The sequence below is a fragment of the Octopus bimaculoides genome, chromosome 1, assembly GCF_001194135.2.
Source record: "Octopus bimaculoides isolate UCB-OBI-ISO-001 chromosome 1, ASM119413v2, whole genome shotgun sequence".
Classification (NCBI taxonomy): domain Eukaryota; kingdom Metazoa; phylum Mollusca; class Cephalopoda; order Octopoda; family Octopodidae; genus Octopus; species Octopus bimaculoides.
Window position 1 is genome coordinate 81,011,739 of NC_068981.1, and position 22,651 is coordinate 81,034,389.

Sequence of the window (22,651 nt, forward strand, 5' to 3'; positions counted from 1 at the left end):
ATATATATATATATATATATATATATATATATATATATATATATATATATATCATGCGGTAGAAAAATAAACTAATTTGTTGTTTTTAACCTCTTATATATATTATTTGTAGGGTAAAGAGGTTGTATGCAGAAATTCATCCGAATAAGTTAAATAATAATCTTGTATTGAGTACTATTTCCCGCGTTCTAGACATCTGTGTGCATATAAATATATAAACATCACCCTCTTTATGTGTGTGTGTGTGTCGTCCCCCACGTCGTTAAATAAATAAGGCGAAAACAATAGACAGAGTTACAGGACTGTTTATTGAAAACATTTGTGGTGAAGAATAACATGAGAGAAGAGGTGAGAAGAAGGAAGAGTGAGCGTGGGTATTATTGTGTCTACGAAGTTTATGACTGAATTAGTTGCAAGCAACAGTATGAAAAAGAATAAGGTGTCAGATATTACCGGCAAATAGACCGCCTCTGCATTTAGGAAAAGTATCAGTCTTCCTTCCCTTTCTGTGGCTGCTAATTGATTTAACTACCTGTAATAGACTGCTAGACATCGTACCGCCGCTTCTACTAAGTTATGTATGTATGTATAAGTAAGTATATATACTTACTTACATATGAGTATATATAATATTACCTGATATTAACAACAACTTTTATAATGACAATGTAGGATGGTCACTGTTCTATTGACAAGTTTTCTGTCTGCGTATTTATTTACTTGTTATTAAATAAAATCAACTTTAAGCGAGCGAATCATTGGACTGTACATGATTAAGATTAACCATGAATCCCAGTACTGATTTGTTAGTTTTATCGAAGTTCGGCAACCAAACAAACGAATAAAAAAAATTTAACAACAGGTAATAATACGGGAGAAACAGAAGTTGGTTTAAAAACTTCTCCATTCTCTATACATTACACATATACAAAGAGGAGACCTGCAGTCCAGTTCTTCAATGATGAAATCCTTTCGGAGAACGTCCTCTTATTCGGATTATGATAACATACTGTTTACGGATAAATCCCCTGATTTATACAGGTACGTATATTTACACATTCGTGTCTCATAAACTGAAGTAGTAGTTGTATCAACCACTTCGTCTGTCATTCAAGCACCCTTCGCTCGATGTTAGTTCACGTATTTAATTTTTTTTTCTACTTTGTGCGCAGAGTCTGCATAGTTTATACAACATCTACTACATACTTTAATTCCAGAACAAAACACTTCATCTTTTTCCCACTATTATCACCTCCATTTACATTAATAAGTCGAATTAAAACCAGAAAACTTTTTCTACCAAAGCTATTTTATCTGATTGCTTTTATAAAACCACTCTTGCAGAGCAGAAATTTGATAACAGCTATCTTAAACATAACTTCTTTCACACCTGCTTCAATCGTTTATTATTATTATTTTAATAAAACCAATGAGGTCAGAGAGGAAGAAAATTCCAGACGAGTCGAATGCACGGTTTGGTTTCAATTCCAAGTATTTTAATAAACTTACGCACACCACCCGTTTTCGGCGTAACAAAAACTGTAAACATCGGGTGTACGTGTTCTTTACTTTCGCCCAAGTGTGTACCTCTGTAAACTCATTGTATTTTTTTCAGTTTCATCTATATCTACAATAATTTTTTGTTTATTTATTATTATTATCTATACGCAATCAATATTCATTTCACAACGAAGGGATGTAAAGATAACTGAGGCATATAAAGTGCCAAACTAGATGTATTACGGCAGTAGTTCCCAACATTTTCACTACCAAAGGACTCCTTTTATTTAAATGAATTTTGCCACGGACCCCTTTTAATATACTTATCCTTGTTTGTGTGTGTATATATATATATATATATATATATATTAAAAAAAATTTAATTCAGTTCACGGGCCTCTAGTACTACCTTTGCGGACCACAGGTTGAGAACCACTGTATTACAGTGTAGTTTCATTATGCTCGGTCTGAAGTTCATACTCTGGCGAAACCGATTAATATTTTATCCTTCCAGATCCAATAACATATTTGTGTCGACTCAATCAATGACACGCCTACCTACATAATCAATATTCATGATACTATTAATCTATCTTGTTTGTTTAAAGAAAATACAGAAGTAATAATACCCCCATTACTACCTCTATAACTGTTGTTTTTCTCTCCCTGTTTTTAGAGAAATAAAGAATGGGATTTAAACCTATGGGAAACCCGCCAACGCCTTTCCCACGTCATCTCATTCATTTCTTAAAATGTTACGCATTAAGATTGTCAGAACAACGTAGTTTCAATTGGTTTTGTTTTTAATCTTATACACCTTCTATTCTCTCTACTCTGCCTCCCTCACTCCTTCTGATCTACCTCTTGACGTTGCTCTAATTACACGCCTTGAGTATCAGCGGGGTCAATTAAAACAAGCTGCTAGTCATTAAATACTGTCTTTCTAACCTATAATAATTATTATGACAACCTAAAAGTTGGATATGTGCAACTTAATTGCATGTGCTTTGTTACTCAGCACACATTTCATTACACGTTTGAAGCACGGTGGGAGCCTATTTGTTTTTGTTTGTATGTGTGTGTATATATATATATATATATATATATATGCTATGTATGTAAGTAATTACACAGGCACTGTGTAGTGACTGTGGAAACAAATTCAAAATTAACTATGGATAAGTTGTGTACAGCGAAAGTCTTTGATTTCTTTACATTTGACTGTCCCACTTATAAACCTGTCCTCGCAGTGCGTTTACTGTGAAATAACTTTTTTAAAAAGAATGAAAGAATATTTTTGTGTGAAGTCCAACGCGTGAGGTTAAAGCCTAACTACATTTGTTGCAAACGTGTAACAGTTTGTCACATCAAGTTGTTTGTGAAGCATCAGATACACGATTTTGATTTCTCATACAGCGGTGCAGTATCACTTGATTAATTAGGACTCAAGCCTGGTCAAGTGGTTAAAGAGTTCGCTTCGCAATTATGAGATCCTGGGTTTGTTCTCAATTCATGACATCTTGGTGAAGTGTCTTTTATTGTAGCCTCAAGTCTACCTAAGCTTTCAGAGTGAAACAAAAACTGACGAAAAATACATAATTCTGTCGGCTAGACTCTAATTCCGAGAGTGGGGGTTGCTTTGTCATAGTGTCGCACTATAATCCTAATTCTACCTGTGATTAAGATTAAGAGTACATATGTCTGTGGAATACTTTCTCACATTATAAATCAATGAGCAGGCAGTTCAGTTGATCGAACAACTAGAATATTCATTATTGAATCCAACATATCCATTTCAAGCGGCATTAGCAACGCAAACGAAGTAAAAGGGTTACCATCGAATCGTGTCACCATTACTTTGTTCGCTGACACTTTTGATTTCTCTTAAAGCATTGCAAATGATATAGTCTTTTCACATAGTATTAAATGAAAAAGATTATAACTTGGCATTCTTTCGTGGCTAAAGTTCTAATACATTTTACAATATTGTTTGTCTTCCTTTAATATCTTTCAATACTTATTGACAAGATTTCTATTACGAACAATTGTGCGTTTTTAGAAAAACATAAATCCGAAGAAGCACACTCTAATAAATAGAGCAGTCTATATTTTTATCTGGTGATGACTGGTTTATGAGGTTACCCTGGGTTTCCCGTCCATAAAGGGTTCAACTAAGACCTCTTTAAATATATAGTTGTCAAAGAATGTTTGTAAAAATATGTTGACTCGCAACTGGAAAATGTCAACTGATCGTTCGCTTTATTTTTCATTTTCTATATAGGTCATATCAGATGTTTTACTCTGTTTGTACAACTTATATGTTCTCGATGCTTTAAGTTGAGTTTCAGTCTTCGATCGGCCTTCTCTTTATGCGTGTTCGATTATTTCCTCGTTGTTAAAAAGGTTTAAAGTTGAAGATAAATTTCGGAACTCATCTTCACACCAACTAATTCTATTAACTGTTTATTGCTGCTGACGATGACCATCTCTCGTCCCTCGGACCATAGTGTTTTCTCTTATGTATTGCTCATTAGTAAATTTTGTTTCATCTTAGCGTGAATAACTATAATCATGCTTTGACAGAAGATAATAGATGGCCGAGAAAGATACAATAGACAGGCAAAAGATAACTTTAGTTCACACACTTGTTCCTCTTCCTGGTTATTAGTAAATTTATTCCCAGGAAAGGTCAACGTGTTCTCGCACTCTTAAATGCATTTACGTTAACATGTTTCTACTACGTGTTCCCACCTATTGAAATAATAATGTTTGTTGAAAGGTTACAAGTTCATAGGTCAAGTTCTCAATTGTCTTTCTCTCCCTCCCAATTCACTCTCTCTGGCCTTTTCCTTTCGAAGGCTGCCTCCACCCACGCACAACTCGTAACCTCTTAGTTAGCACTCGTCATTTGCCAACAATTCTGTCTGAACATCTCTTATCTGCCACTGCTGAAACTTAAGACTTCCTCCTTGACTGTTTACCTGCAGTTGTTGAGTAGAGCTTTGACAAAGGCATTCAAGATATGACAATCCCGTGTTTTGTTTTGCTTAGTAATAATCCCTTCGACTATAGACACAAGATCTGAAATTTGATGGGGAGCGGTGCTAATCGATCATATCGACCCCAGTGCTCAACTGGTACTTATTTCATCGCATTCGAAAAGGATGAAAGACGAGGCTGGCCTTGGCAGAATTTGAACTTAGACGTGCTAACAGTTCTGCCAGTTCATTACTTTCTTGTCCATCATGTCCTTTTTAAAGACTGCTACGTGTAGATCGAGAGCTGCTATTTCTCTCAACAGCGATCATATTCACATATACTCGCATTGATTCGCGAATGTATTGAGACTTTAATGTTCTGAATTGTGAAGGGATACGTGTAAATTTTTAATAGTGTGTGTAATGTGTTGCTATTGATCTCCAGTGTCTGCAGTTATTGCTTCACTAGTATGTGTGTTTGTGTGGGAGACATTGAGCCACAAATGTGTGTGTGTGTATATTTTGTAGTAAGCATATACTGTAATTTATAGTGTATCTTGAACACTGGATTACTGGTGGATGTATACTTTGATCCACTGCAATGTTATTTAACCCCAGGTCAACTTTGATTCAGTAAACCTATCATCAAAAAAATTTAAAGTTCTGATCATCCTGATTTTTTAAGGGCATCTATATCTAATTGTTTAAGACCAGAGGGATTTGGCTGCTGTTTCTAGTAGGTCAAGTGACCATATAAAGGGCTCATCATTTGCTCAGTCTACTACTATGTTCTTATATTGCTGTATGCACTGTGATTGAATAAACACTATCTATGAAGTATGTAGCTTCCTAGAAAAATCCCCATTTACACCTTGTCATACACCTCTGAACTGCACAATGCATTTTGCAATATGCAAATTGGTGTTACCCATCCTTATACTGGATCAATTTTGACTAAAGTGAGAATTATGATTTTAGTGTTGAATATATTAGAGCAGCATTTGACTAATTACTCACAACAGCAATAGAAGTCATATATAGAAGTGCATGTTTCATCCCTTTAAATACTTACTATACTGGTGTCTGGGGTATTGCAAATTCTTTGCAGCACATGTTACAAGGCTGTTGATGAAAGCTTTGTTACATATGTTAGAAATCCTTTAAAAAAAAAAAATCAATAAATTCTATTGTTAAAAAATATCAGTGTTTCATTATTATGAATTATAAAACCTCTCACAAAAGCAAAGCTAATATTCATATTATGGACACCACTTAACACAATGGGTTGATTGTTAATTTGTTCTGGGTTTTCATCATAAATTAGTCATTTGTTCTTCCTTCTAGCTTTCATCTTTCTCTATAACCCCTAAGCCATTGTCCAACCAACTTTTTCTACTACGTCTGTGAGGAATTGTTTTATGATTAGTTGAAATTTATTTAAATAACTAAGTTTTTCTTCCATGTGTGTGTGTGTTAGCTAAATCTGCACAAAATCAATACCAGGTACATTTTGGCTCAGTAATCTTCTTCCACCACCAAATCACATAGCACTATCATTACAACATAGACTCATCAATCAATCAAATCTACTTATCATAGCTCTCTCATTTCTGGGTAAAGTCCTTCCTTTCATCTCTCCATAACTTTCAGCTTCGTATGTTTGATCTCCCATTTTTGTCAAACCTTTCCAACTCATCCTCTATCATATTCTTTGTCATCCCCTGCAGTCTGTTGGAATGCAATCTGTCAGCAGTTTTTTTTTTTTTTACTTACTTGTTCTCTCTTTTCCTCTGGACATGTCCAACCCAACTCCAGTTCAACTATTTCCTTATTTAACTTTGTTCTTAGATCTAGTTCATTGTTTCAAGCTATTTCTATGTTATTCTAAGTATAATATGCTTGTGAGTATCTTCAGCTGTTCTTTTTAGCTTACCTGTTTCATCTTTTATGAAATTCCATGTTTTTCTGTTGTTTTTTTTGCTCCATAAGATATTGGGATGATGCATGTGTTGTACACCTTTTAAATCTCACGGTATTATTAGTTGGTTGGTAACATTGAATATTTAGAAACCTTTATTTGTTGTGTTGATAAGCAATCAAACCTATAAGAACAACATTGTTTGGAATTCACCATGGTAGCATCCCAGAGGAAACAGTGTCCTCTACCCTGTGGTCACAAAATCATACCACCTTATCTATTGCCATGAATATGAAATAAACTGATTGGCTCTGAAATATAGAATATTGCTTCAGGCAGAATGCTTGCTTTGTTATCCTGTAGGTTTATCAAGCATCTTGAAGACCTACAATTATTTAAGCAGCAGGACAATCTGTATTCCTAAGCAAGTCATGGATTTTCCTGAACAGCATTTACATAAAGCAGAATATCAGTATCTCATCTCAATATCATTATTTTTCATAATTCATTGCTACTCAATAAATTGCCAATGTTGGCAATTAGTAAGGTGTTCATTCACACAGCTGATAATTTGCCCTATGTGGAAAGTATATGAGCACAAATATTGGATCTTTTTTAAAAGGGGGGCCACATTTTTCATTAACGAAACACTTTGAAACTTGGAACACTGGTAGAATGTGTCATATAAAACATCTTTTTCTCTTAGTCTACTTTAAAAAAAAAAGAAATCCATAAATTATTCCATGTTAAAGTTGTCGTATTTCTGTAATTTCAACCAATCACTGACGTCCATTCAGCCGATATACATTAAGTGCCGACTACATAAACAAACGATTCTGAAACAATTAACCCTAACCCTAACTCTAACCCTAACCCTAACCTTAGGGTTAGGGTTAGAGTTAAAGCAAATTTAAAATGAAAAAAGCAAATAAAACGAAGGTATGGAGATTAAATACGCTTTACATCGCTTAATCAGCCAAAGGAGTAAATGTAAACAACTGAATACTTGTCAGTGATTGGTTGAAATTATCGAAATAAGACAATTTTTTACATGAAATAAATTCGAATACAAAAATATTTTTCTGTTCTATAACACAAAATAGATAAGTATACAAAGTTTGAAAGTCTTTCCGTACCAAAAGCACTACGTAAAACATTAATGAAAAATGCGGCCCCCGTTTTAAAATAGATCCCACAAATCTATTGATTACAATTCAGTAACAAGCTATCAAATTTAGATCTTATTTATTTAGATCAAACTGAGATGTATGCTGGTTCTACCCCTTGGTTTGTTATGGCTGTCATCACTGCTGCTATTTCTAGTCAAACTATAGGCCAGGTAAGGGTAACCTTTTTCAAGAAATGGGTCACATGAGACATGACTCATGGTCAGGAGGGCTGCAACTCATCATCAGGCAGGCTCCACTTCTAAGAATATCCAAGATGAAAATTTTTGTTAGGCATGCCATTTACAAAGTTATGCTGGTCACAACTTTACCTATGGCTACTGTAGGCTATGTAAACTCATGCCTACTGTAGGCTATGTAAACTCATGCCTACTGCTAAATTAGACTTGGACAGGAGCTTAGATATATGATTTTTAACACTTCACTGATTGATCTGTTGAGGCACACCTTCTAAACCTGCTCATGTTCAGACACATCCATGTAAATGACTACATATTTGAACTCTACTTCTTCATATCCCTCTTTTTTTATTTTATATTCTAAAGACAAGTTTAGAGTCACAAAGCAAAACCAAATACACAGTTTAGTAATGTTATTTTTATAACATACAAAACCTTTATAGGAAATGTAGCTCTCAGTGTGTCTATTTTGTCACTAAACAGTTTATATATTTCTGGATAACATTTGCTTCATTATAGCTACACATGAACAAACACACACACACACATGTACACACAAATACACACATACATACATACACACTTATAGTCTCCTGTTTTGTCCTTTCATTTATTTTTATATCGTATTATTCCAGTGTTTTCCCTATTCTTTGTAACCTACTAAATCTCTTCATTCAGAAGCCTACATATATATAGCCAGGGTTATGTAACACATTTTCTGCCTCCCACATGTTTTGTTAAAGAGCTGAATGTTTATTGAAGAGGAAATGAAATGTTTATTCAAATTTAGAATTGATTATCACTGTGTAAATAGGATAAATTTATTTACAATATTTACTTCATGTCTTTGTTCATTCTTCCCAACAACCACACCCAGCCATACTGTCTACAGACTATTATTAATTTTGCCACTGAGCAAGAGGTGATGGATTCCAGTAGTCTAAATCTACAACCCATTTTTGGTCCCCGTTTTTAACCTAATTCACTCCATTTATATTGCTAATAACTTTGTGGAAAGCATGAATGTCACATACTCTTACCTTATGCCTAAATTGTTATCCCACTTTCTTGATTTTCAACTGTTTTCTTAACCCTTTAGCATTCAGATTTCTCTGTCAGCTGTAATGCTTATTTCACATTGTTTTGAATTGATCATGCATTATCTTGTAGCTTTGATATTTCAATGATATAACTGCTTATTTTTAGACTGACATTGTAGGATAGGTTTGAGAGGCCAGAACTGGCCAATTTTAACATAGAACAAGTAGGATGTTTGAGCCAGATATGACTAGTTTAAATACTAATGGGTCAGCTGTTATTTGTTTGATCTGGAAGAGGGACTGTGTTCTGGCTTTCACAGTTTCCCTGAGTAAAAGTGAGATAAATGCAGTTAATGCTTTTGAATAGTTGAAAGCTGCCTGAGAAATTTGTGTAGAGGATGAATTCCAGAGAGCCATTGTTTGCAGGATTATAGACTTGGTGGATAATTTAGTGAGCTGCTTGGAATGGCAGACATAATATGGGTGACAAGCAAAGGAAAGATGAGTCAGTTGGGAGTGTTTAACTGAGAGTTTGAACCCATTCACTATTACTGTTATCAGAGTAAAGACCCCCTTCAGTCATGAATAACCATGGGATTGCACCTAGAAAGTTCCCCTCTGAGGCACAAGTCCAAGCAAGGTTGGAAGACCAGCAGTCACCCATACATATCAGCTTCCCCTCTCCATGCTACCAATCTTATCGAAGGGAAAGGCAAAGCCCAACACAGCTTGGCACCAGTGATGTCACAACTCATTTCTACAGCTGAGTGAACTGGAACAACATGAAATAAAGTGTCTTGCTCAAGAACACAACACGCAGCCCAATCCAGGAATCAAACTCACTGTCTCATGATTGTGAGCTCAATGCTCTAACCACTGAACCATGCACCTTCAATGTTACTGTCAAGATATGCGTATAAAGTCTTACAATCAACTTCCCTTCCAGATATTGACCATCCATACTTAGTATCTTGATAACAACAAAATACAAAAGTTATTTCATATCAATAACCTTTTAATTAAAAATAAAATACATTTAGCTTGTTTTTTCAGCCCCCTTTTTTTTTTTTTTCATATTATTATGTTTGTTGTTGAAAATCTTGGCCAGTTATGCTATGTGGTTAAGAAGCTCGCTTTGCAACATCATGGTTTTGGGTTCAGTCCCACTGCACAGTACCTTGGTCAGGTATGTCCTACATTTTCCCTGGGCCAACCGATGCCTTGCAAGAGAATTGATAAGCAGAAACTGTGTGTGAAAGTTCATCATGTGTGTGTATACATATGTACTTGTTCCCCACACAGCTGGTGTTGGTTTGTTTACATTCCTTTAACTTAGCAATTCAGCAAAAGAAACCGATAGAGTAAGTACCAAGCTTTAAAAATATACTATATTCTCTTCCCTTTACCATTTCATATTATAAAAGATAGTTTATCATTGATGTCTTAATTGTGACACATTTCGCTGCTTAATTCTTCTGGTTAATTTACAATTCTAAGTTTGGTAATTTGGTCATTTACAATTTCTAAGTTCAAATCCTACCAAAATTGAAATCTGTCAGACTTTTCTGAGAAATAGAAAAACACCAGAAATAGTATATTGGCCATATATCTGATATTTTTGAATTTGTATGTTATCCAGTTGGATGTTTGTTATTGTTTTAACTAACTAAAATTAACCATTACCACCACCACCACCACTAATAATATAAGTCATCAAAGTAGTTTTATGCGGTTCTCTTCCTGCTAGAAATAACAGCTAGATTTTCTCAACTTCTTCCCTACTATCTTAACGTGTAAAAACATGATTTAGTTGTGGCTGGAATATCTTAAATCATACAGAGCAGATCTAAATAGCAACAGAAAAAAAACAAAATGTATGTTCGCAGCAATTACAATGACATTTTGATATATGAACAGTATATGAACACAAAATGAACTTTCAGCAACACAACTGAATTGAATAGTATTTTCCCAAATCTTTAGTTTCTAACATCTGACCAATTAATATCCATTAATTTCTTTTGTTGTGGTTATTAACATTCATCATTATTTTCTCATGGTTAATTGTTACTTTAGATCGCATTTTGTACATCCTGTCAATATTTTCTCATTGACATCTCTACCACTACTGCCACAACAAAATGCATTCGGTGTATTCTGTAATGTGGTTAGAGAATGAATGGAGACACATTAGATTGAGAGGAGGCTTTAGTCTTGCCTAGGGCACATCAACCTCTCTAGTGCAGGTGCCATTATAAAATACATCCAGTACATTCTGTATAGTGGTTGGTGAATAAACACATAGGACAGAAAAGAGGCTTTAGTCTTGCTAAGGACATGACAACCTCTCTTAGTACAGGTGCCATAATGAAATACATTGAGTACACACTGTAAAGTGGTTGGTAATTGAATTAAGACACATAGGATAAAGAGATAGCTTTAGTTTTGCAAAGGATATAACAACCTCTGAAGTGATAGTATCATGACAAAATGTTTCTTGTCCACTGTGTTAAGTGGTTGGTTTTAGGAAGGGTACCCAGCCATAGAAATCATGCAAGAACGGAACATGAGTAAGACATGGCCCCCATATAGGAGGACATAAGGCAGTGGTGACCCTTTTAACTTATGCCAGCATTGAAAAACAACATAAACATGATGTTGACCACAAAATGGAAACTGAAGGGTTAATTAGCCAGTCTATTTTCTCCCAGTAATAATCATCGTTCTCACATCTAGTTTTCCATGCTTGCATGGGTCAGATGAGAATATATTGTGGTAGGATTTTTCTATGGCTAGACTTGCTTTTTGACACCAGTCCCCACATGTTTCCAAGTGAAGTAATAATCTCCCAGTCTATCAAACAACAATTGGCCTGGGTTTGTTTATGTAGAGAAATGGAAACAGACAATGCCCTCACCAACTGTATACAAGGAGAAATACAAATTCATTCACATGAGCACACACTCTCATACATATATGATGTGCTTCTTTCAATTTCCATCTACTAAATCCACTCACAAAGCTTTGGTTGACTTGGGGTTATTGTAGAAGGCACTTGCCCAAGGTACCATGCAGTAGGACTGAACCCAAAACTACATGGTTGGGAAGCAAATCTCAGCCACACAGACAAGTCTGCACCTACTTAGTAATAAATAGTATATACTTGAATTTAAATATTTCTATTTTATGCTGTTATTTAGCCCATCCTGCCTTTTTGTACATTAGAAATTACATTAATCAATGCATACTTATTATTTCAAGCTATGAGGTGTGACCTTTTGAGAAACATTTGGCTATTATTTCCAGAAGATCAAGCTACCACATTGGGGCTACTATTTTAGATATGCAGTAAATAAACTAGGAATTAATAGGTAATCCACTGCCTTCTATTCTTTTTAGCTTTATATTTCTACTCATGAAACTCTACTGAGAAACTATGAACATTATGAACCATGAAAGAGCCTCTCCATGGTCAACTGATCCATTAGAAATAGCAGTCAAATCACTTTCTTATCACTCCCTAACATTTAGAAATTGAAGAATGAGTTTAAAGGGGAAAAAACAGGGAAAAAAAGACAACATGGTTATGGTTGGAACGCCTTTAATTCTAGGTTTGCTTCATTTAGGAAACACATGAATCTAAACCAGTCTTGGACAAACTGAGCATTCCTAACAAAAATTTCCCTTGAACTCTTCTAGTAGTGCCGTCTACCTGCTGGTGAGCCATGTCTCATGTAGCATGCTGCTTGGAAAAGGTTGCCCATACCTCATCTAAACAAACAACCACTAACACGAGAAATTATTAAGTCAGTTCTACTGTCCAAAGCAACAACAAAAAAAAAACAGGTACAGGATAATTTAACCCTTTAGAGTTCATACTTCTTTGACAAATGTATTCCCTATTTATTCACATTGTTTTGAATTATCTTCTAACTTCAAGATTTCAGTTGTGGGTTTGTATATTTTTAGAATGACATTGTAGAGTAGGTGTGAAAGATAGAATATTCAGGCCGGTTATGGCTGGATTAAATGTTAAGGGGTTAATCTGAGATATACTGCCTGAAAAAAGTATAACAAGGACTTGACTTGACCACATTTGCTCATGGATCTATTCAGTCACAGTTTGTTGGCACTCCGTCGCCAGTTCCAGTTGATTTGATCAACGGAACAGCCTGCTCGTGAAATTAACATGCAAGTGGCTGAGCACTCCACAGACACGTGTACCCTTAACATAGTTCTCGGGGATATTCAGCGTGACACAGTGTGACAAGGCTGGCCCTTTGAAATACAGGCACAACAAAAACAGGAAGTAAGAGTGAGAGAAAGTTGTGGTGAAAGAGTACAGCAGGGTTCGCCAGCATCCCCTGCCAGAGCCTCGTGGAGCTTTAGGTGTTTTCGCTCAATAAACACTCATAATGCCCTGTCTAGGAATCGAAACCGCGATCCTATGACCGCAAGTCCGCTGTCCTAACCACTGGGCCATTGCTCCTCCACTCAGTCACGGTTAACGTGAGGTTAATAAACAACAGCCATCACTAACAGGAAAAAAACATTGCAATATTTCTTTGTTGTTTCCAAGTTTTTTTTTACAGATATAACAGTTTATCAGTTTCCATTGCTCAGATTGCGGTCAACATCCTAAGTCTTCATATTTCCCCTTGTTTTGCTTGTCCTTGGGATATATTCTCTTGATTCAAAATTAAATAAGTTTGTAAATTTATAACTGGGTTTTTATTTATAAGAGTTTGTTTCTTTTCTAATATTAATAATTTTTTTACATAATATTTGTCAACAACATCTGGTTAGAATAAAAATATGGTATCCATTCTATGTTTTTATCTCTATAATTAATGCATTCAAGCTTGCTTCTTTAATATCCTGCAGAATTTTAAATAGGATTTTTTAAATATATTTTCTATGAACCAAGTATTTTGTTAATTTTAGTATTTTAAAGAATTTTGTTATTGTTATTAAGGCATTGAGCTGGCAGAATTGTTTAACATGACAAAATGCTTAGCAACATTTCTTCTGGCTCTTTTGTATTCTGTGTTCAAATTCCACTAAGGTGAACTTAACATTTCATCCTTTCAGGATTGATAAAATAAGTACCAGTCAAGTACTGGGGTCAATGTAATCAATTAGTTCCCGTCCCTTAAAATCACTGGCCTTGTACCTAAATTGTAAACTATTATTTTTATTGGTAAAGTTATTCTGCGTTCAAATTTCAGAGGTCAACATTGCTTTTCATACTTTTGGGGTTTGACATAATCAACTTCCCCCACCCCAGTCCCCCAAAATGTCAGTCCTTGTGCCTATAATAGAATGAATTATTATTATTATTATTATTATCATTATTTGTAAGTCATTAGAAACTATTTAATTATGTTCTGAGTTCAAATTCTACTTAGGCTAGCTTTACCTTCATCCTTCAGGAGTTAATAAAGTACCAGTCAAGTACTAGGATCAGTATAATTGACTGTTCTCTTCCCATAAATTTCAGGCCTTATGCCTGTATTAGAATTATTAATATTGGATGTACTTCACAGCATTCTCATTTCTGGATGACTGTTATTGTGCGATTTCTTTTTTTTTTTTTTTTTTTTTGTTCCCACAATAGGTTACTTTTTCTGTGTCAATTCATTCAAAGTAAGGTGAGCAGTTTGTTGTTAAATTTTTGGCTTAAGTTTAGAGAAAAAAAAAGGGCATTTTTAATACTTTTTTGTTATTTGACATTCACTGCAAAATGTCAGCAAACAAAAGGCTTGACAACTGCAGTGAAAAGAAAAATGAAAAACAAAAGTGAAAACAAAAAGAGCTAAAAAAAAAAAAAGAACTAAAATCAGAGCACAAATATTTTGAAACCAAATCAATGATGTTTTAGTGGTTTTTGACATATATAAGAATGATTTTCATGATTTGTTTAACAACAGCAAATGCAACGTCAACAACACAAAGCTTTGCAAATGTTGAAGCCAACCAAAAGATTCTAAATATAGACATTGCTCAGTCATAGAAATGTATGTGCCGGGTGTGCCATGAAGGACTGTCTCTCTTTGGCCAAAGAATTTATCCAAAAACAGACATAGAGAAAGCTGATATCCTTTTGCTTTGTAGAGAAAGTTAATATTTTATATGCTTTCTGAGGATGAATTAAAGGACACTCTGATGAACATATTTGATCTGGGGATTGAGGATGAAGTAAAACAGCAAGCTAACATAGTAAAATACACACTTACTCGATGGGCTTATGGGTGGGGGGTTCTCTCAGTCTCTTCTTGCCAGTGTATGGATCAGCTCAACACAAAGAATGACTGTTGATGGCATTGACAGCAACATTAAAGCTTTTTGTAGTGCATCATGAACATTGATAAGTGCAGATGTGATGAAGAGCAATATATATATAATTTGAGGAAATCCACTTGAAATAACGAGTCATTATGATCCCTTAAGACCTTAAAGTCATTCTGAAACTGTCCCATTGTAGGTGTAGAATCATAGGACATGAGACTAACAGGTCATGGTAGAAGGCCTAGCTGTTACACTTGTGGCAGCAAACACCACGTGAGACCCTTCTGACCTCAAGTAGCTAGAAAGGAAAGAAAAGGACAGCAGTAAACAATATAGGTCCTGGAGTCTTCTTTTCCAATAACACTACTGGTCAAAGTTCCTGTCATGGTGAAAGAGACCTCAGTTTGGTTCCAAAGTTGACCATAGACCCTGTCCTTCAACTCCAAGTACCCACCATCCTTCAACTCCCAGTAGCCTCCCACCCTTCAACTCCAAGTTGTACCACACCTTCAACTTGCAACACAGTTTCTACTTAACTTGAACTACACAATTACCTTCTTGTTATTCTTACCAGTGGAAATGCTGTGAACCAGTGATCTATTTGTTGGCAACTCATAACCTATGATAATGTTCTTCACAAATGCATCATATAAAATGAAAATATTTACTAGCTACTAATCCTTTGTTCTACTCATTTGTTATCTTTACTTTGTTTACAGCAAGCGTAAAAGAAGGAAAGCAGAGTTAAGGAGACAGTACCAGTGGCAAAGTAGAAACCTACTAATGAGTCTTATCCTTCCTCTCTAAAACTTCCATCCTTCTGGAGGAATTTTTTCCCAACTTATTTTCCCTCTCACTTCTCAATTACTATCCTACGTTTGACCTTGTTCTTTGTCTAAGAGAGAAAACCAGAGAATGAGAGTGGTACTGTCTTAGTTTGAGATTCACAGAGATAGGATTTTGGTATTTGTGAAATCACTTGTTGAGAACCAGACAAGCTTTGAACTAAACTGCAAAGAACAATCATTAGCATTTCTAATGTCAATTTATTTCTGATAACACTGTTAATATAATAGATTTACATTTCATTTGTTGAATAATACTGGGATGAAAAAACAAGATTCTGTCATCCTATATATATTGTGAGTGTTAAAGATTTAATGAATGTGTAATATTCAGCAACTGTCCTACTTTTTCAACTATACAAAATCAAGGAGGGGAAAGAAAAAAACGACATAACTCTAAATAAATTAAACAAAGTCACCAGCAAACACCCAACTTTTTCCTTCCAAGATTAAAACTGTATGTTTAAGGTTGGCACCATGAGACCACTAAAATGTATTCATTACATAACATCCACACACTTATAATGGACATAGTCACATACCCCAAAATATGTGGATGTGTGTGTGTAAACATGACATGGCTATTTAGAAATTACTTCATTCTTCCATTATTGTGATGATGTAAATCTGTTCATTGATACTGCAATGTTTTGAGTTCAGTTTCAGGACATCATGCACTGCATTTCAATTGATATATAAGCCAAACATTTAACCTCGATTCCTTCCTTGTTTTATCTGAGGATCAATTACATTAATTTTCACAAAATATTTCTTTGAAATATTTAAATATTCTGTAAAACACGATCCTGAATTCCTGTTCTGTCGTATTTCGTAGCATGCTACATAACCTAACATTTGTTATTTGTCTGTAAAGTTCTGTCATATGGAATTATTTAAAGGAAAAATATTGTTCTTGAAAGATAGACTTCACACAGCCTGAATAAGATAAATTTTCTAAGGCCTTGATTAAGGATGATTTGTAAGATTAATCAAGTCTTAGTTTGAAATACATTTTTCTGTTTGTTTTGGTTTCTGTTTTTCTCTCTCCTTTGAGGGATGATTAAAAAAAAAAAACTGTGGTTAATAAATCAAATTCATGAAATGTGAAACTGTAAGAATAAAGGACATAAAATTCCAATTTAATTCAAATCATGTGTCTATTTCAAAATGAGTAATCTCTTCCTGTCTTCCAACTTCAATACCATATTCCTAATAATTATAATCTCACCAAATCCCAACATGTATTTTGCTTTCTCTGTCTTTTTTTAAAAAAATTTTTGTTTCATAATTGATGAAGCAAGGAATTTCTTTTCTGACATGAATACCTAACTCTTGCTTTTGTTTTAAAAAGAAATTTGTCATTTTTAAGTAGCTGCAACAGAGATGCATTTCACCCAAATGCACCAGGAATCTCTGTCCCCAATTAGCTTTGGTAGGTCCTTAATTTTAAGTTGTGCGTCTCAGCAATTACATCATGGTGTCTGAGTGGTCTTCTCTAAGAGGGTATGGAAGTCTCTGAAATATAATGTGATATGGCCTGGTGTTCAGAATGATAGAAATGCCTGCTCTGTTTTGAGCAAGAATAATAATAGCAAAGATGGGTGGAATGTGTTCATATATCTTTTATTTGGTCTTGTGCCCATGTCATGTGATATTTTGAGCCTTCATGGGAAGCCTGGTGTACATACCATCAAGGTGATTTTGATGATCTTTACAGTTTAAGTTTCTATTTATTAAAGAAAGATGCTCTGTACACATGCCATGAAGAAGGCCAGTTTTATTGAAATACTTGACTGCCAGATGTTTTGAAGGTTTTAACATTATGTATTGAGTCAGAAAATTATAATTAAGGAATAAGGAAACCTACTGAGTAGTACATGTTTAAATAATTGCTTAATAGTATTGAAATAGACTAAGAAATTTGGGTTTAAAGAAGGCTGGGGAGCTACAGGTGACAAAATCTTAGACATACAACACAGGAAAGATATATTTGACGAATAAGTGTATGTTGTAGTTATTGATCAAGCAAAACAAGTTTGCCAAATAATCAAAACAGGGCAGGGCACAAAATAGAAGCTGATGTGTACAAAGCTACGGTTGATTTTTAATAAGTCATTTAAAATGCAAATGTCCTAAATTCCATTTCAAATGCAATACTTTGTATTACTGGTAAACATCTCTTAAAAGCTTGAAAGACTATTGTGGGCGAAGTTTATTGAGTGATGACCTGCTTTACATAACACAGTGAAAGTATAAAACTATAAATAAGTTCTGCAAAGGTTGTGGATAAACAACACAGCCTTGAATGTTGTTTTAGTGACAGGTGTCATTACAAACTACAATAATAAAGGGATTTTGTAAATATTTGAAAATATAAATCAGGAGTATTATTTTTACATCTTAGATTGAGGTTAAAAGATTGTCCTCATAACCTTTCAAGGCCTTGCTTCATTAGAGAAATAGGTAACAGTTAAAATTAATCCCATTAAAGGTTCTGACAGAAGCTCAATAATTGAGGTTGGAGTATAAATAGGGGAAGATATTTCCCTTGAAGACTGCAAGTTCTAGACAGGAAGAATTGGGCAAAACACCAAGTGCAGGGTTTTGGATGAAGACAGAGTGATGGAAAGAAGTGAGTGATGTATATTTTTGAAAGTGTAGAATCAAAATGTTTAGACGAGCATAAATTATTGGGCAATCTTTCAGAAAAAGTCTATCATAACTGAAAGTATTTTGTTCTGCAATTTTTATTCCTTTAATTTTTTTTTTTTCAGAAGGATCACTTATGCTTATGTATTTTTTTGTGTATGTATATATATATATATTTTCTTTGTGTAGGAGTGGCTGTGTGGTAAGTAGCTTGCTTACCAATCACATGGTTCCGGGTTCATTCCCACTGCGTGGCACCTTAGGCAAGTGTCTTCTACTATAGCCTCGGGCTGACCAAAGCCTTGTGAGTGGATTTGGTAGACATAAACTGAAAGAAGCCCGTCGTATATATGTATATATATGTATGTATGTGCATGTTTATGTTTGTGTGTCTGTGTTTGTCCCCCCAACATCGCTTGACAACCGATGCTGGTGTGTTTATGTCCCCGTAACTTAGCGGTTCGGCAAAAGAGACCAATAGAATAATTATTGGGCTTCCAAAGAATAAGTCCTGGGGTCGATTTGCTCAACTAAAAAAGGCGGTGCTCCAGCATGGCTGCAGTCAAATGACTGAAACAAGTAAAAGAGTAAAAGAGTATATATATATATATGTATATATGTGTGTGTATGTATATATATATATATGTGTATGTGTGTGTGTATTTGTGTATGTATGTATGTGTGTGTGTGTGTGTGTGTATTTGTCAAGTGGTGATCAGGGACACACACACACAGATATGGTGGGTTCCACACAGTTTTCATCTACCAAATTCACTCACAAAGCTATCGTAAAAGACACTTGCCCAAGATGCTTCATAGTAAAACTGAACCTGAAACCACATGGTTATAAAGCAAGCTTCTTAACCACACAGCCACTTTTTTTTAATACAGTCCATAACTGTGTATGTGGTGGAGGGAGTATTGAAAAAAAAACACCATCCCAGATATGTGAGCCCTACCCTCATGCTGAGTGAACTTGTGGTAACTATTACAATATGTGGATGAACAAAACCAAATACACACACACACACACACACACGATTTTAAATTGATTGACAGCTTATTTAGTAATCAAATATTGAAATTTTGCTTTTTATTGCAAACAGTGCAGTTGCTTTGTTTTATGATCAGAACTATAAGAAGGGATAAGTTTGATAGACTTATGTGAAATATTTTGGCACTGCTGTTTAACCTGTGGTCACTTTTGATGTGTGGAGGCGCAATGGCCCATTGATTAGGGCAGTGGACTCGTGGTTTCGATTCCCAGACTGGGCGTTGTGAGTATTTATTGAGCAAAAACACCTAAAGCTCCACGAGGCTCCGGCAGGGGATGGTGGCGAACCCTGCTGTACTCTTTCACCACAACTCTCTCTCACTCTTACTTCCTGCTTCTTTTGTGCCTGTAATTCAAAGGGTCAGCCTTGTCGCACTGTGTCACGCTGAATATCTCCAAAAACTACGTTAAGGGTACATGTGTCTGTGGAGTGCTCAGCCACTTGCAGATTAATTTCACAAGCAGGCTGTTCCGTTGATCGGATCAACTGGAACCCTCGGCATTGTAAGCGACAGAGTGCCAACAACAACTTTTGATGTAGCAAATATATGATCTATGGTATTCCAACCATAATCATCCTGGTTTTTTTTTTTTTTTACTCAGGTGTAATTTGTTGCAAAATAGTTATTTCCTACAAGTTGTGTGACCACATGCGGTTTCTCTCATTGACTCAAAATATTGCATCATTAAAATGTAGGTAATAGATTTTATTATGGGTGTAAATCTTTCAAGAATGCCAACTTATGTTGACAACCATATAAATGATATGCTGTTATAAGAAAATGGTGTATGTTGTCAATAAATCTGACTGCTTATCATTGTTGTTTCACTCTACATCAGCTCTGTAAGAGCAGACTTATACTCAAAGACATTCCAGTGATAAGTCATTTTGTTATTTATTTTCATTTTCAGACATAGTTTACCTAGGAATACATTATCCAATCTCTCTCTCTCTCTCTCTTTCTCTCTCTCTCTCTCTTTCTTTCTCTCTCTCTCTCTCTCTCTGGTGTAATTTTAAGGAGGTTTGGCTGTTAATTTTTGCAGCATTCAGAGATACCTTCATTGTTTTGTCAATCAATGTAATATATCATCATAATGTGAATTTTTTCATGCTTGCATGGGTTGGATGGGGGCTTACTGAAGCAGATTTTCTACAGCTGGGTGCCCTTCCTGTCACCAAACCTCATTTGTTTCCAAGTAAGCAATATTTTCCTCATAGTCAGACATGTTTCTGCAGAATATTGGAAATGAATGACATTACCTCTATGGTGTATAACAACCACATACATTTACAATTATCATGTGATACCAAAACAAGGAACACACACACACCCACACACACACACACACACACACATGATGGACTTCTTTCAGTTTCCATCAATCAAATCTACTTACTGCACCATGAATAAGTATCTTCTATTATAGCCCCAAGTCAACCATAGCCTTGTGAGTGAATTTGGTAGATGGAAACTGAAAGAAACCCATCAGATATATATGTATGTGTGTGTGTGTGTGTGTGTGTGTACTCTTGTCATGGAAACCAGTAAGGGTTGATAACATGAAGGGCATCTGGCAGTAGAAAATTTGCCTCAATAAATTCCATCTGACCCATGCAAGCATGGAAAAGTGAATGTTAAATGGCAATGAATCTTAAGGCAATGAGCTGGCAGACTTGTTACTATGTTGGAAAAATGCTTAGCAGCATTTCTTCTGGCATTTTATATTCTGAGTTCAAATCCTGCTGAGGTCAACCTTGCCTTTCCTCCTTACAGTGTCAATAAAATAAGATACCAGTTGAGCACTGGAGTGTATTTGACTTAATCCTTCCTTCTAAAATTGCAGGCCTTGTGCTAAAATTTTACACCATTATTGTAATTAACCTTATTTTGCACATATATATGTTCAAGGTACAATACTAATATATACTTCTCCACTATTTCTATTTCACATTTTCATTACTAATTATAAACCTGGTTTGATGTCATCCAAACATATGGTATGTATTTTCCAAAGTGATGTACTAGATTACCTTAGGTAAAATGTTTGAGTTCCCACTCAGATTTAGTACCCACAGTATGGTACTAGTACTAAGTGAAGATATTTAAGGTGTTCTTGTGTGCATGCATGTCTGTGTGTTAAAAGATTTGCAGAAGTGCTTTGTATGTTTATATGATTGCATATGGGAGAGGATGTGATATGAGAACAGATGTTAACAACTGGGTGTACGAATACTATAGGTATGTAGAACAGGTTGGTTGAGAACCTCATTACAATGATCAGAAGCTGAATTATAAAAGGGTTTGAAGTTAGCAGGAATAATAACAGAAAAATACTGGAGAGGGGGCATATCATAAAATATTATATGTATGTATGTATGTATATGTATGTATGCGTAATATATATATATATAATTAGATTGGAGCCTGGTGTTGCCATCCGGTTTCACCAGTCCTCAGTCAAATCGTCCAACCCATGCTAGCATGGAAAGCAGACGTTAAACGACGATGATGATGATGATATATATATATATATATATATATATATATATATATATACACGTATACACACAGATATATACATATATATGTAAATACACACATATATGTATATGTATACACACACACATACATATATATACATATCTGTAATATAATATGTGACAATTATTCAGTTGCCATAATAAGACTCCGATTTTCGGATGTTGGGGCAGAAACCTGCTCCAGCATCTTGTCAGTTATCGAGGCAATCAAAAAATGCTAGCCCCAACATACGAAACTCGAAGTCTTTTTATGGCAACCAAATAATTGTCACATATATTACAGATAACTTCCTCTATTTATATAATATCGAGGTCTCATTCATTCTTTTGTTCTTACCATTACTATTAATAAAATATATATATATACATACATATATATATATATATATATATATATATATATATATATACACCCTCTATGCATAATTATAAACTTGGACTAGCTGTGTGGTAAGTAGCTTGCTTAGCAAC

At 34.9% G+C, this 22,651-nt stretch overlaps 1 protein-coding gene across 3 annotated transcripts in view; it reads left to right on the top strand.

Annotated features, from left to right (window-relative positions):
* Positions 1–22,651, top strand: part of LOC106874563 (breast cancer anti-estrogen resistance protein 3 homolog) — a 235,446-nt gene that overhangs the window by 140,935 nt on the left and 71,860 nt on the right. The window contains exon 1 of one of the 3 annotated variants that reach the window (XM_014922335.2): positions 335–1,041. The exons of the other annotated variants lie outside the window; for them this stretch is intronic. Within the exon in view, the coding sequence (XP_014777821.1) occupies positions 959–1,041 (83 nt within the window). The 5' untranslated portion in view covers positions 335–958. Of the gene's footprint in view, positions 1–334; positions 1,042–22,651 lie in introns of those variants that run through there. 3 annotated transcript variants of the gene reach the window in all.